The sequence below is a fragment of the Rana temporaria genome, chromosome 1 (genome assembly GCF_905171775.1).
Source record: "Rana temporaria chromosome 1, aRanTem1.1, whole genome shotgun sequence".
NCBI classification, from domain to species: Eukaryota; Metazoa; Chordata; class Amphibia; order Anura; family Ranidae; genus Rana; species Rana temporaria.
In genome coordinates, this window is record NC_053489.1 from 274,889,116 (window position 1) to 274,904,988 (window position 15,873).

At 39.1% G+C, this 15,873-nt stretch overlaps 1 protein-coding gene across 4 annotated transcripts in view; it reads left to right on the forward strand.

The window, feature by feature from the left end:
* The window catches only part of TLE1 (TLE family member 1, transcriptional corepressor), a 79,044-nt gene that overhangs the window by 32,299 nt on the left and 30,872 nt on the right, over positions 1-15,873 (forward strand). For all 4 annotated transcript variants that reach the window (XM_040355674.1, XM_040355681.1, XM_040355658.1 and 1 more), the window contains exons 7-9: positions 3,266-3,470; positions 6,385-6,401; positions 15,504-15,620. In XM_040355674.1, the coding sequence (XP_040211608.1) occupies positions 3,266-3,470; positions 6,385-6,401; positions 15,504-15,620 (339 nt within the window). The remainder of the gene's footprint in view (positions 1-3,265; positions 3,471-6,384; positions 6,402-15,503; positions 15,621-15,873) is intronic.

The following is a 15,873-nucleotide window of genomic DNA, read 5'->3' on the forward strand; positions in this document are numbered from 1 at the left end:
TGTGTGTGTGTATGTGTATGTGTGTGTGTGTGTGTGTGTGTGTGTGTGTGTGTGTATATGTATATATATATATATATATATATATATATATATATATATATATATATATATATATATATATATATATATATATATATATATATATATATATATATATATATATATATATATATATATTTTATTGTGCCTGTGATGGCTTTTTTTTTTTTCTCTCTATCCTTTTTATACTTCCCTCATTAAATTATCTGTGGCAACGCAATAAGTCTCATGCTCAGGCATATGCTTGACTTGCTTGAAAGACCTTTTGTGCATCCTGCAGAATCAGAGTAGCAGAAAATTGGGTTGACAATTCTGTGGACCTTTGCTCCCTTTTCATTGAAAATGCAGTGTGTCAACCTGTCTCCCCAGAGGGGAGGAGGCATGAGAAGCCTGTCTGTTGCTACAAGCAGCAGCTGCATTGAAAGTATGCACTGCCCAGTTTGATAGCAGCTGTCAGTATTGTTGAGCAGGCTGACTTAGTAGGCAGAACAATAGAGGGGGGGCATGCTCCTAAGGAGCAGCGTCATTCATGCTGAGAAAAGAAATAGTAATTTAACGGTTTAGACACCTATTATGAGTGTGAAAGATCAGGAGTTTTATGATGCAAATAAGCCAGACATAATTCTCTCTAGTGTGTGGTTTGAGTTTCCCAGAAATAACTAGTTTGTGGCAGTGTTCTAAATTCTGTGTGGGGGTAAATTGGCAAAGTTTAAAAAAAAAATGAAACCTTAACTGTGGTGAAGCCATAGAAGGCCAGATAAGTGGATGTTTTTGAACAAAGTATTTAACTAACTTTATGCCATAGATACAAATTAAGTGTTTGCATGTTCTCACCAATGTGTACATCTACACAATTTGCTTTTGTTGACTAGCCACCTGGCAGCGTACATGGCAAAGTGGTTTGTATAGATCTTCTGGCACACTTTTCTACATATGCTGTGATCAGTACGTACATAACGTTTTCTGATGGACGAGCATTCTGTCAAATGTCTGCTTGCTCTGATCCAGCACCAGCGGATTGAGTTGTCTGCCTTCAAACAGGCTCGCTTTGCATGAGGTGATTGGCTAAAGGATTAGCAAGATGCTGGTTTATTTCGCTCCTTGACTGTGGTTGCCAGCTATATCTAGGATTGTAGTGTGTGAAGCTTAAAAGGATGAGGTTAACCTCTTGAGGGTTTATTTGTGTGAGTATCTAGTTAATCCTTGAAAAGCCTATGAATAACTAGGTTGCATGTATTGTCATAATGGAGACCTGCAACAAAATCATAGATCAGATTTGGATCGTTCTTTATAAATCTGGTTTACTCAAGTCGTAATTTCTAAGACTATGTAACCAGAGTGTTTTTACATATGATCTGCTGGCAATAAGCAGAGGTCCCATAATTTGGTATTGCACAGTAATGGGTGATCAACTTAGTTTTAAGATGCAGTAAAGTATAAAAAAAAATGGGGGGGGGGGGGGGACAAAAGATGCTGTCTGTCAAAAGGTTAATGGCTAACCTTTGGTCAAAATTAAACATAATAATCATAATAATAATTTCCTGCTTCCCTTGAAATCTTTGCCTCGATCTACCCTTTCCCCACACACACTTCCATCGCCTTTTTATGTTCCAGTGGTTAGTAGAAGTGAGGGAGCAGTGACACATTTATCAAGAATGCCCGACTAGTCTTGCCCTTTCTGCCCAACTACTCCATTCAATAAGGCTTATATAAATGGACAGGGTGGATTATTCAATCTGTCCTACATTTTATAGATTAAGTTTCTTTCGATGCGATTTTTTTTTTCCATTTAACTTTTTATTAAATATTTTTTTAACAAAAACTTAACATCAACATGACATTCTTACATTTATATACTGACATACATATAACACATACATGGTCTCCATATAACCCCTTATTTTGGTTAACATAAGGTGACCCCTTTTTTTTTCTCTTCTCCTTCCTTCTTTCTTTTTCTCCTTCCTTCCCTCTTCCTTAGAAAGGAAAAGAGGAGAAAAATTTACCCCCCTTCATCTCCCCCTCCCCACCTCACTTAGAGACAGGGGGGTGACCTCTCTGGGATATGTACTATTCAGTCCGACTAGATCCCTGATACAGGTACTAATAGGGCAGGTAGAGGTAGGGGAGGTGCAAGGAAGTAGAAAAGGGGGAGGGACAAAGATACATTAGGGGAAGAAAGAGAAAAAAAAAAACCCCACCTCATTTTTAACTGTGACTAAATCATCCCTTACTTCAAGGGCACTACTTTTTTAAATTGTCCTAAATATCGATGCGATTTTTATTTTGAATAGACATAGAATTTATCTGCTCCTGCTAGTAGTAGATTAGATCTTGGATGGTTTTTAAGGCCGCGTTCCACCCAAAAGTGGAACTTCCGCTCATGTCTCCCTGCCACCTCCCGGTATCACATTTGGCACCTTTTGGGGGGGAAGCAGATGCCTGTCCCCACTTCTAGGAGTCTTGGCAGCAGTGCATTAGGTCAGTGCTCAGCTCCCACCTTCCCCCACCGCGGGGCCAGTAGGAGAGCGCAGTGAGTGCCTCGCGCGTGTTCAGTAGGGACCCTGTGTGAAGCTGTAATGCTTCATTTACCGGGTTCCCTTGCTGGCAGCACCCAGCAGCTGATGGAAATAGCTGCAGTGCCGACATTGCTGGCCTGCAGGACAGGTAAGTGTCCTCCTTAAAAGCCAACAGCTACACATACTGCAGCTGCTGGCTTTTAATTTTTAGAGGTGGGCGGACCTTGGCATTCATTTGTTGCTTAAAGCGAAACTCAAACTTTTGAAGCAGTTACAACAAAAGTGTGTGTGTGTGTGTGTGTGTGTGTGTGTGTTAAGCGCCCCTAACAAATATACTAGTTTGTCTCAAACACTAGAACTTTCACTTTTCTGGACAACTTTGGTTCTGATGGGAAGTTTACCAAACAGCTGGTTAGTTTTGCAGTTGCTTTGTGGCAGTAATGTATGTTGTCTAGAAACTTTCATAAAATATATTCTATTGTAGATGAGTAGAGTTGCTTGTTAAATGGGTTACTTGTAATGCATTGTTTAAGCACATATCTGTCTCATTATCTTTGTATTTATAATTTGTGTTCTATTGAAACAAATTGTGTGTGTTTCATACATTTGTCATATATGTACTCTGAAAGAAACTATCTAATTTTTTCTTTTTTTTCTTTTTCTTGTTTTGCTGGAAATCCATCTCTGGGTGTTTTTATCAACCACAGCAACAGCAGTTGCAAGCTCAGCATTTATCCCATAGTCATGGACCACCAGTGCCTCTTACGCCTCATCCTTCAGGACTTCAGCCACCTGGCATGCCTTCATTGGGAAGCAGTGCGGGCCTTCTTGCCCTTTCTAATGCTCTAGGCGGACAGTCTCACCTTGCCATAAAAGATGACAAGAAACATCATGACACAGACCATCACAGAGGTGAGCGGCACGGAAAACCCACCTAGGATGTCTTGACCGTTCATTCCATCATCGTATTTTGCCTTTTTCTCTTAGTTGATACTTTTAGATTTTCAACTTTGCAGACATCATATGCTCTACTTGCATTAAGTATTTTCAGTACACTTAACAGGGATTGGTGAATTTGGCTAGGTGTACTTTACATTTTTTTTTTGTTATGGACCATGGAACACCTCTTCAGAAAATATTTTAAAAGTCAAATGTGTTGGGTCATAAGTGTTCCAATTCAACAATACACACCGGTAGTGTTGGTTGGAAACTTGTGATCTTTAATACTAAAGAGGGCTATTTTTTTTCTGAGTGTCATTTTACTTTTAACATGTTTTGTATGTGTAGTCTCTTAGCACTGTATTTAAAGTTAATCTATAGAGTGGGCATACAGTTTCAACCTAAGTGATGCATCTAAATGGTCATAACATGCCTCATTGAGGTACCAAGAAAAACAACTTTCAGGTCCAGAGGAAATAGTCATGCAGTTAAGGAACATCAAGCATATTGGCAAAGCTCCATTGATGCCATACTGCTACAGTATTTACATGTGGCCATTTACGGGGCCTGCAGACTGCAAGCTTATTGTATGTCCACACTACAGCTTTACTTGACTCTACCCATCAATGTGTTTTGTTTTTTTCCTCCATGGTGTACATGTTGATCCCTATTTTGGTATATTCTTGGTTGAAACATTTTTGCGTTACCTGCATGTACATTTCATACTAGTGCTCTGATCCATTTCACCTAGTAAACAGCACTCCTTCCTCACAACAAATATGTATATTTTGCTGGTGGCATTGATACTTGTCAAATCTGTACAGTGTATTTATGTGTTGAGTCATTTGACACTGAAATTGTTTTCACTGTTTAAAGGGTGGTTATACCTGTTTGTGAACTCCGGTGACAAGATCCCATCTCTGTAAATAACTGCTTTTGTCAACCTGCCTCGGAGTCTTGCTCTTCAAACTCATCCTGCTGTACTTTTCTGTAATTAATAAATGGCTAGATCCTGGTATGCAAGCATAGAGATCTTAACCTCCCACAGTACCTAAAAGTACATTTTGGATTGTTCAACTTTCCAATAACTGCTGAAAACAAAAAGATCAGTTTTGAGTTGATAGACTCCCAATAAGTGCTCAGAACCATATGGATTTAAACATTTTTGTTCCATGTGTTGACTAAGGCTAGTTGCTTTGGTCTAGCTAGTGGGGGAAGTTGTTCAACAATAGTACAATTTTAATGCAAACCCTGTAAATTGAATACTGCATCTATATTTTACAATAGCATTAGTGCGTATCTAAACTGAACTACTTCCTATATTGAGAAATGAATACCCTTGACCTCTGTGTTCAAGGGAGAACCTACAGCTATCCTTTAAAACCAATGAGAATTCAAAGGGCTGCACATACAGTGAGAGGAAAAAGGAATTTGACCCCCTGCTGTTTGCCCACTGATAAAGAATTGATCAGTCTAATTTTAATGGTAGGTTTATTTTATTAGTGAGACACAGAATACCAAATCCAGAAAAACCCATTTAAAAAAAGTTAAATTGATTTGCATTTTAATGAGCAAAATAAGTACTTGACCCCTTTGCAAAACATGACTTGGTACTTGGAGGCAAAACCCTTGTTGGAAATCGGAGGTCAGAGGTTTCCTGTAGATGGCCGTCAGGTTTGCACACATGTCAGGAGGGATTTTGCCCCACTCCTCTTTGCAGATCCTCCAAGTCATTAAGGTTTTGAGGCTGACGTTTGGTAGCTCGAACCTTCAGCTCCCTCCTATTTTCTATGGGATGAAGGAATGGAGACTGGCTAGGCCACTTCAGGACCTTAATGTGCCTCTTGAGCCACTCCTTTTATGGACTTAAGTGGAGGAAGAAATTTGGACAGCCGCACTCCAAAAGTGGAGTGCGGCTGTCCAAATTTCTTCCTCTACTTTTTGCTACAAGCATTGCCAGCACCTTGGTAATCCAACCATCCTTGATTGCTTACGGGGCTCACCTGGAGCGGTGAAAAATCTCTCTCCTTTTATGGACTTGGCCATGTGTTTTGGGTCCTTGTCATGCTGGAATACCCATCCATGACCTGTTGTCAATGCCGTGGCAGAGGGAAGGAGGTTCTCAGCCAAGATTTGACATAACCCAATCCATCCTCCCTTTTGATGCAGTAAAGTTGTCCTGTCTCCTTGGCAGAAAAACGCCCCCAGTCTCACTGGTCAAACCTACCATTTTAAAATTTATAGACTGATCATTTCTTTATCGGTGGGCAAACGTACAAAATCAGCAGGAGATCAAATGCTTGTTTCCCTCGCTGTAAAACATTAAGTAATTGTCTTGGTAAGCCTTGGAGTTCCATAATTAACTTTCTATTTGATGCATTGCTTCTATGTAGCTTCCAGTTGCTTCCATTATATTTATCAAGAAAATGCACTATTCAGATTGTAGAATACAATGTATTAACGTAAAACGTGGATGCTGACTTGACTTTGAGAAAAACTGAGGTTTCCTCATTTTTTCTATATTTCATTGTAACATGCAGTGCCGTGTGCTGCAGATTTGAGGTTGGTATCATGGTTTGTCTATTCAGATGAGAACATACTTTATTATATCTGAATAAAAGGGCTTACAAATAGTATATTTGCACTTTAATGTGTATCACGTTGTACAGTGATTTTATGTAATCTACCAGCCTTTCTGCACAATTATGTAATGTGAATATTGCTTGTATTTGAAATATGCACATTTTTATTTTGCAAAATAAAAAACATTTTAAAACTTTAGAGACTTGACTTCTAATTTTTTTTTTTCCTTTTTATTTTTCTTTTGCTCTTGCCTGTTTGTCTGAACGGATATATGTCTGTGCATTTCTGGGTTCTTCGTGAACAGAGAGAGAGCCAGGAACAGTAAGTAGTTCTTGTTTCTTGCTAACCTTTCCAATTATTAGTTCTACGACTTAAAGGGAGACTCTGCTAAATTACTATCAGTGGGGAGAGGCAAGCCTCTTTGGTGTATCTGATGCTTGCATTGGATAGGTGAAGGGGAGTCTCTGGCTCCTTAACACTGCATCCATGCCAAAGTGCAATGCCTAATCTATAACGTGCATTGTAGGCATTTTCTGGTGACTTCCCTGTTTCCGTTGGCTTGATTGGCAAAATGCAATGTTCAGGCCCCCCCCCCAAGTAATACTGAAAGAAAAACGGAGGTGTCAATAGTTTTTTTGAAGACCATATATTTTCTTGTTCATGCATATGCTGCATTAAAAAAATGCATGCTTACATCCATGTCAAGTACACATCAGACCGGTTGCTATGCAATTTTTTTGCTTTCTCCAATACTAGAAAAATAAGCAGATGAAAAATCAATAAGTCCAATAAAGCTCAATTGGCACCACCACACCTTAGAAAAAATATTTCATGATGTATCTTTGGTGAATTGCCCTGCACTGTTCCATTAAAATCCATTGAATGGAAGCCTTTGAAAACAGCTGACCATACATGACCGTATATGGGGGAAAATATATATCTATATCATATATATATATATATATATATATATATATATATATATATATATATATATATATATATATATATATATATATATATATATATATATATATATATATATATATATATATATACTATCTCTCTCAAATTAGCCTTTTATAGTAAAAAAAAGTGAATCGCTACTGTAAATATTACTTTCACTGTCCCACAGTAAAAAATGAACCCCTTACAATAGCGATTATTTGCTCATTTTGTTTTTTTAACCCCATTATGTTACTAAACATTTTAGGCCTGGGTTCACGCCTCTGTTTTTTGGTGTTTTTTGCAGAAACACACTACAGTTCATTTACATGTTTTCCTATAGGACACATTCACATCCATGATTTTTTTTCAGCTGCTATGTATTTGGGAAGGACAAGGACGTTTTAACGCAAAACAGTGCTATTTTTTTTTTGGTTCAATATACTTCAATGGAGAAGCTGCAGAAAAGCATGTAATGTGTTTTTGCGGCAATTTGTGTTTTTGTAATCTGCCCAACAAATTGGGCCAAAAAAAAATGTAAAAATGCTTTTTTTTTTTAAGGCCATTATCCGATTAATCGAAACAATAATCGGCCAACTAATCGATTATGAAAATAATCGTTAGTTGCAGCCCTAATTTCTGTACATACAATAGGACTTTGCACCATCAGACTTTTGCTACTGAAAAGTTTGTCTGTTTGCAGAGCCAGCTTTTGTCCGCTGAAAACCAAAAAAGTTTGTCCGATGAAGCGTACACACGGTCGGATTTTTTTGAAAATGTGCTAATTTTGAAGTTTGTTGGCAAAAAGTCAGACCGTGTGTATGGGGCTTAATTAGAATATTATGGCTTACAGCTCATGAAAACCCCAAATACACAATCTCAGAAAATTAGAATATTGCATGCAATCAATAAAACAAGGATTGCACATGGAACAATATCGACCTCTGAAAAGTAGAAGCATGCATATTTACTTAGTACTTGGTTTGGGCCCCTGTTGTAGCAATTACTGCCTCAATGCAGTGCGGCATGGAAGCCATTAGCCTGTGGCGCACTGCTGAGGTGTTATGGAAGACCAGGATGCTTCATTAGCGGCCTTCAGCTCTTCTGCATCGTTCGGTCTCATGTCTCATCTTTCTCTTGGCAATGACCCGTAGATTCTCTATGGGGTTCAGGTCAGGCGAGTTTGCTGGCAATCAAGCACAGTAATCCCACAGTCATTGAACCAGGTTTTGGTGCTTTTGGCAGTGTGGACAGGTGCCAAGTCCTGCTGGAAAATGAAGTCAGCATCCCCATAGAGCTCGTCTGCGGAAGGAAGAATGAAGTGCTCCAAAATCTCCTGGTAGACGGCTGTGGTGACCCTGGACTTAATAAAGCACAGTGGACCAACACCAGCAGATGACATGGCTCCCCAAATCAACACAGTCTTTGGGACCTTCACACTGGACTTTAAGCATCTTGCAGTGTGTGCCTCTCCATTCTTCCTCCATACTCTGGGTCCTTGGTTTTCAAATGAGATGCAAATTTTGCCTAGAATAGTGCAGCTTTCTTGTCTATTGATTTAAAATGTAATCATGCTTGTTTTGCTTATTATAAGGGGGAATGCAGTTGACATTCATCTCGACACCAGGAAGATCTTTAGGTGGTGGATGATAAATATACACAAACTAGTGTATGTCTAGCCAAAACCTTTGTTAAAATTGTTGGAACCCCTACTTTTTTCTTTTCTCTATTCAGGGGTCCAGACAGTAAGTGTAGCTAACACTGCATTAGCAAGAGACAGAACATGCTCCCCTTTAGTAGAGAAGGGAAAGGCCAGAACTAGAGTGTGTGTGTGTGTGTGTGTGTGTGTGTTTTTTTTTATATCTCTATCTTAGTCGGTGCCCCTGTTGCACATTTTTCTCCCCCCCCCCCCCTCAAACCCTGTTCGGGGGGGGTGGGGGAATGTTCTTGGCAAGATGGTGAATGAGTTTAAATGGAGCCCAGAATAATACAGGCGTTTTTGTATCCTTCTCCACTATTCAAAACCAGAAAAAAGACTTGTACACTTGACTCTGGATTATACTGACACTGCTGTAAACTCGTAGATGTAGAACAGGTCTCTCAGTACTGAGGCTACCTATATAGTAGAGCTGCACGATTCTGGCAAAAATCGCATTATACAAAAAATTGGGCTAACTTTAGTCCCCCCCAAAATAAAGTTAAAATTCTAATTTAGCAAAGTAGGGAGCCCTCTGCCCTCCTTTTCTGTGGGTCACTCAGGAGAAATGTTGCTGTTTTTTTTACATTTCCAACCCACTTTTTTTATTTTTTTTTATTTTTTTTTATTTTTTTTATAGCTAATAATGTCATTGCTGAATTTGGTGTGTCCAATGACCTAAAAATTTGTTTTTTGTGATGTTGACTCTGGTGTATATGGGCAGTTAGGGGGATTAGTTTGGGTGCTAGCCTTTTTAGCTGTGTTGATACATAGCCCTCCAAAATGTATTGATGCAGGAACAAACTGCGAATACAGAAAGTCTTCTAATGCTTTTCAGCCCTATAGGCCTTCACATTTATCCTGGGAAAACAGAACTCTAATCGCTGTGCATGTACAAGCAATGGCCCGCTTGACTCTTTGATAGGGGCTCCTTATGCTCTGCTTTTAGTTGTATAGGAGACCACCTCTGACCAATGGGTTGCTAGCGTCCATGATTTTATTTATCCCCCCCCCTCTCCTCTGCCACATCCAATATCGACATAATGTACTTATTTTTACCAGGATAGGATCCCTCTATGAAGGAAGAATTGTTTGGTTTGCAGCTTGTTCATCTTTTCTGTGGCTCTTTCTGTGTTCTATTGCTTGCCTCGTTGGTTCTACCCCTAGATGTTAAAGTATTTTAACGATTTCATTATGAAATTTTGTTATTGTTAAATTCCATTTTTAAAAAGCGCTTTCCACTACTGCAATCCCTTGCTTATTGTACATGTGGGCAAATGTTTGCTAAAGTCTTCCTGGTTTGCATTTTTGTATTTTCTTCTCGGTACTCATATGGGCACCTTGATAAATGTGCTTGACTAAGGAATTTTTGTATGCAAAGTGTTTGTTTCACTGGGTTTTCAAGGAACAGCATCTTGACTTCTTTCTTGCCTACGTTTCTGCCTTTCAGTTCAACCAGGGCATAATTTTTCCATCCCGTCTAGGTCCAGATCATTCAAAGGAAGTTTCCCTCCATTTTCTAAATGTAGTTTAGGCTTTAAATCTACGCCTTGGCTATGGTTTTCCTCAGGAACACTGATCTTTTATTTTTGTCATCCTGGGTAGATCCCAGAAAGGTGCTCTAGCTTTCATTCCACCATTTCTAGGTCACTAGTAGGACCCATCTTCCATACTGATAGTCTTTAAAGGGGTAGAAAAGTCAGAAGGATTTTTTATTTTAGTGCATTCTATGCATTAGGATGAAAAGCCTTCTGTGTGTAGCAGCCCCCCCTAATACTTTCCTGAGTCCCATTTCTGTCCAGCGATATCCACAAGTGTGTTGTCCACCTGGGACTCTCCCTCTTGATTGGCTGAGATGCAGCAGTGGTGCCATTGGCCATTTTTTTTTTTTTGTCTGCATCTTTTGCTACAAATGGCATGATGACTGTCGCCTGGGATATCTTGAGCTGTTTTATTTTTATTTTGATGCCAGTGTTCAGTTCTCCTGCAGGTGTCGGCATAGCCCGATAGTCTAAGATACCCCATTTCCCTTTAAGGGAAGCCAGAAAATGGATGAGTTCAAGAAAATCCTATTTTGACCTGACCTTTTTTTAGGTATGAAAATACGTTTACACGTACTTGGCACCAACTACTAGTCCTTGGGGCCCTATAGCTAAAATATTTCTGTAATTAACCCATCAACCCTGTTTTGGAAAAGCTTTGCCCTTAGTAAATAATGGCCTTTTTGAAGTGTAAACTTTTTTTATTTCGGCCCTGCAGGGATTTGCAGCAGCAGACCGTGCTATCACAGGTGTCATTTATACTTTTCCCTTTGCTGACTTGACATAATGATTAAGTAGCAGCGAAATGTAGATTTTTATCTATTGCCCTGGAAGCATTTTGAGATCAATTCCCTGTTATCTTAACTATCCACATACTTGGGTGCTTCTGTTTTACAGGTTGGTACAACTGTAGCCTTATATTGTAGAATATGTAATTATTAAATTGTACTGCAGGCTAATCTAGTGTGTTGTCTTTTTTAGGAGTTTGGCTAATTCCCCTTTTTAACATGTATTTTAAAGAGTTTGAACCTTTTTATTAAATTATTTATGTTTAACTACTTTGGCACTAGGTGTGTGTGTGTACATATTCTCTCCCCCCCCCCCCTTCTCTTTTCAGGTACATGTTGGGTTAACATCTTTAACTATCCCCCCTCCCCCCACCTTCAGAACATAATTTTTCTGAAAGCGGATGCCTTGTACAATAAAGATAGTAGTTGCAACTGTTTTTTCAAACTCAATATAATGCCCAACTTTTTGGCTGAGTACCAAACCTTAAATTTTTCGTTGGGTCAATATTAGGGTTGTCCCGATACCACTTTTTTAGGACCGAGTACAAGTACCGATACTTTTCAAGTACTCGCCGATACCGAATACCGATACTTTATTTTTTTAAATGTGTCCCCCCACATATTCGGCCATGTCCCCCCACATATGCAGCCATGTCCCCCCATAACTAGATGCCATGACAAATATGCTTCAAGCACTGCCACATTACACAAACAAATTGTATTTCTTTCCCCACCGCCTGGTTAAACAGCGTGCGGGGAACATTACAGCTTTCATTTGAATAGCTGTAGTGTTCCCCGCTGCGCCGTGTATAGACACTCCCCCTTGCTCGCGATTGGACAGATCACCCGTCGAATCCCAAGCAAGGGGGAGTGTCTATGCGCGGCGGGAAACACTACAGCTATTTAAATGAAAGCTGTAATGTTCCCCGCACGCTGTTTAACCAGGCGGCGTTGTTGCGGTATGCCGCGGCATTCGTTGCGGGGGCGGGGGCGAGTATCGGATGAGGCATCGGGGGCATTTGCGGGAGTACAAGTACTCCCGCAAATACTCGGTATCGGTACCGATACTGGTATCGGGACAACCCTAGTCAATATGAATTCTATGTATATTTCCCACTTGCCTGTGTAGCTGTAGGTTTACCACTGTTCTTAATAGCATTTTTTTATTCAGCTGGTCATTCAGCCAGTAAGTCTGCTTTTCAAAAGCACTAGCTCTCCCGCAGAATGTATTGGTTTACACAGAGGAGACAAACCACACACAAAGTTTACATACTGTCATGGTCACTACCACACCAGTCCCAGTGCCCCTAAAATTATACAATAAACCTTTCCCTGTGCAGCCTTTTATCTGAACTAAACAAAAGCAGCTAGCTAGTGTTTCACTCACAAATGATCAAAATAAAATTAAATGTGCAGACCTCTAAAACAGTGTGAAATAATAAAAAAAAAAAATATTTTAATCCTTGCTCTTCACAACACGTGAAAATAAAGTGTGAAAGAAAATCACAAGCAAATATTCAACATATAATGCAAGATTGTCCATAATCGGGCATCTGCAAAAAACCTCCTGTAACTTTTCTCGTGCTAAAGTGTATAAAACAAGGAACCTCCACACGTGTGTGGATAGTGATGGGTCATAAACACAATATGTAAAGACATTGGTCAATCTCAAAGAATCATCCTAGGAAAGCCCCAGGAAATGTGGTAAGAGATGAATGGTCCCCCCAATTGCAATTAAAAAAAACAATGGACTCAATCCCAATGGTATATGTATAATTTAATGTGAATCAATCCCAATAAATCTACTCGCAATCATATGTAAAGGAAACAACGAAGGGAATACTGTTATGCTGCAAAAATGCTCTAGCCAAACGCATCGGTCTGTGTGTGTGGTGATTTCAATCTGGGTGGAGCCAGACATCTGAGTTGCGTCAGCGGGTGGGACTTCATTCCTATTGATGTAGCAAAAATGTAAAAAAAATAAACAAAAATGGTTATTAAATGCCACCAAAAGAAAGCCGTTTCAATTTTTTTTTATAAATTACAATTGGTAGTTGTCTTTTCAAAGTGAGAGTGATGAAAACTAGAAATGGACTGGAAGGGGTGAAAGTGGTTAAAAACTGGCAAACATCATATACAAAAGATAAGAAGTCCTTTGCAGGAAGTGGTAGTTGCAGCAGGGCTTGATATTGGCTGATAAACTTGAGTTTTATAAGCTGTAATTTGAGCAATAACCGTATTGGTAAACCTCAATTTTATTTTTAATGTTCTAAAAAAATTGATTAAAGTACATAAATACAAAAATAGTAATTGCTACACACTGCAGTGTCCGTCAATATGTGAAATCGCTAGTTTTAGACGTAAAAGGTTTCATGTCAAAATATGAATTCTGTTTGTACATTTTTAAAGCAAACATTTTATGAATGCTCCAAGTTAAGAGAAACCTTTTATTCAACTTAATCATACAGGACACAGGAGCTAATTTATAGACTTTTTTTTAGGTGATTGAAATTGGCAAATGCTATGCTGGGAAACACCCCTGGTGTACCCAATAACCCCACCCACTCCACGAGGCTCCAGTTTTTTAGGGGCCTTAGGGAAGGTGATGGACCCATATCATTTTTATTTATTTATTTTTTACCAGATTGTCTTCTTCCTTTGACTGTTCTATCATGATCTAACTGCTTATTGCAGTTTTAACTCCCTAGCGAATTCTAGACCAGTTATACTCGTGCTTCTTACACTTGCCTGGCCTGTAATGCTTTCTTCAGGCAGTGAATCCTGCGTTCATTGAACTTGGCATGTGGTGCATTGTGTACGTTGGCTACAGGGTGTGCTATACAGGTCCATGGCCATTCCTTTAGCACCAGGGTGGATATAAATCTATAAAAAAATAAAATAAAACTATACTTTTTTGGATTTTTATCAAATGTATTTTATTAAAATTCTTTTGGAGTAACATCTAAAGATACATTAATTTAGTTTACAGTATAACCTTGGTTTGAGAGCGTTTTGCAAGACGACCAAAATGTTTTCATAAATTTTTTCTTGATATACAAGCAATGTCTTGATATAACAGTAGCATCATGTCACAACGGAGTATAAAATAGAAGAGAGGCGCCTCTAAGTGTAGCAATATAGTTACATTTAATGAAGGTACAACATTTAGCAACGTATTGCTACACTTAGAGGTGCCTCTCTTCTCTTTTATACCCTGTAAAAAAATGCTTTGATATACAAGTGCTTTGAATTACAAGCATGTTTCTGGAATGAATTATGCTCGCAAACCAAAATGTTACTGTATTCAACATGCAATGGAGCTTAGTTATGTAGCATGAGGCTGTATATTATGCAATATTTACATTTTTAGTAAACTCATTCTATTAATCCAAGCTCTGCAAGCACAATTTCACAGTAACCATGAGATAAACCAAAGTTCAGGAATACTCCTTTATCCCATTGTTTTGGAAAATCTATGTACGATACAAACTGTATGATCAAATCTATTTTGATATCACATTTTTACTAACCTAGCAGCTGCTTATTGTAAATGGGAAACCTTCATTATTGTTTGCAAAAATTAAAGATTCTAACTACCAGTAAGTAGAAGTCCTTACATTTAAAGGGCTCCTGTCATTTCAGCTCCTTCATGGCAGCGCCTGTTATTGAACAGCCACTCACCTGCTACTGCCATGTCCCTCACCTTGTCACTGCCGCATCACCAGCCATCCCAATAAAGTGAATGGGATTGTCAGTGAGTCAACAGCGGGTCAGGTGGAGGAACTGTTGCAGGACAGTTGCCCTTTTTAAAAATTATGATTTAAATCGAGCCCTTTTTACTATCGATTTTTAAATACTTTATTTAAATCACATCCACCCAGTTGAGCACCCAAATCCTGTCCATTATGAGAGGCAAAGCCTGGAGGGGGACCTGCAACAGGGGTAAGGTACTTCAGAGTCCAGCATTTGCGTCCATAGACACCGATGCGGATTCGGAATCCACCATCCCCCCCCCCAGCGCCCGCATCATTGGATTTGATTGACAGCAGCTGTAGCCAATGGCTGCGCCACTATCAATCTATCCAATCAAGAGCCCGGACTCTGTAAAGCAAGGCAAATAGGATGCGTTAAGGTGAAAAACATGATCCTTTACAACCCTTTGAAGGAAGAAGGTTTCTACCCCACTAACCTCGATCATGCTTCGCTCTTCAATGGGTCTCTTCTACTGTATTAATAGGGTTTGCCCCATCTGCTAGTTTTTTTTCCCATTTGGGGCAAATTGCCAGAATGTTTTATGCATGAAAATGAACAAAGTGATCATGCCTTTAAATATTCATACAAGTTAACACCTGTTCACAGCCTATCTTATGACATCTTAAGTCTAATTTACCACAGAAATGCTGCTTGTAAATGTTTTAATGTGCTTGTTTTTTTTATTTTTTGTGTTTTATAGAGTAACTCTCTATTGGGTTCTGACAGCATGCGAGGCACAGATAAACGGAGGAATGGCCCAGATTATTCTAATGACCTTAAAAAGAGGAAAGTGGAAGATAAGGATTCTAGCCACTATGTAAGTCGACTTTCTCTCCTTGTCTAACATCCTTAACTGTTTTTAGAGAATACCTTTTTTTAATATACAATTGCATATTTGTAAGTGTTCTAGCATAGACAATGGGGGTTGATTTTACTAAAACTAGAGTACAAAATCTGGTGCAGCTGTACATGGTAGCCAATCGGCTTCTAACTTTAGCTTGTTCAATTAAGCTTTGACAAAACCTGGAAGCTGGTTGGTTTCTATGCAGAGCTGCACCAGATTTTGCTCA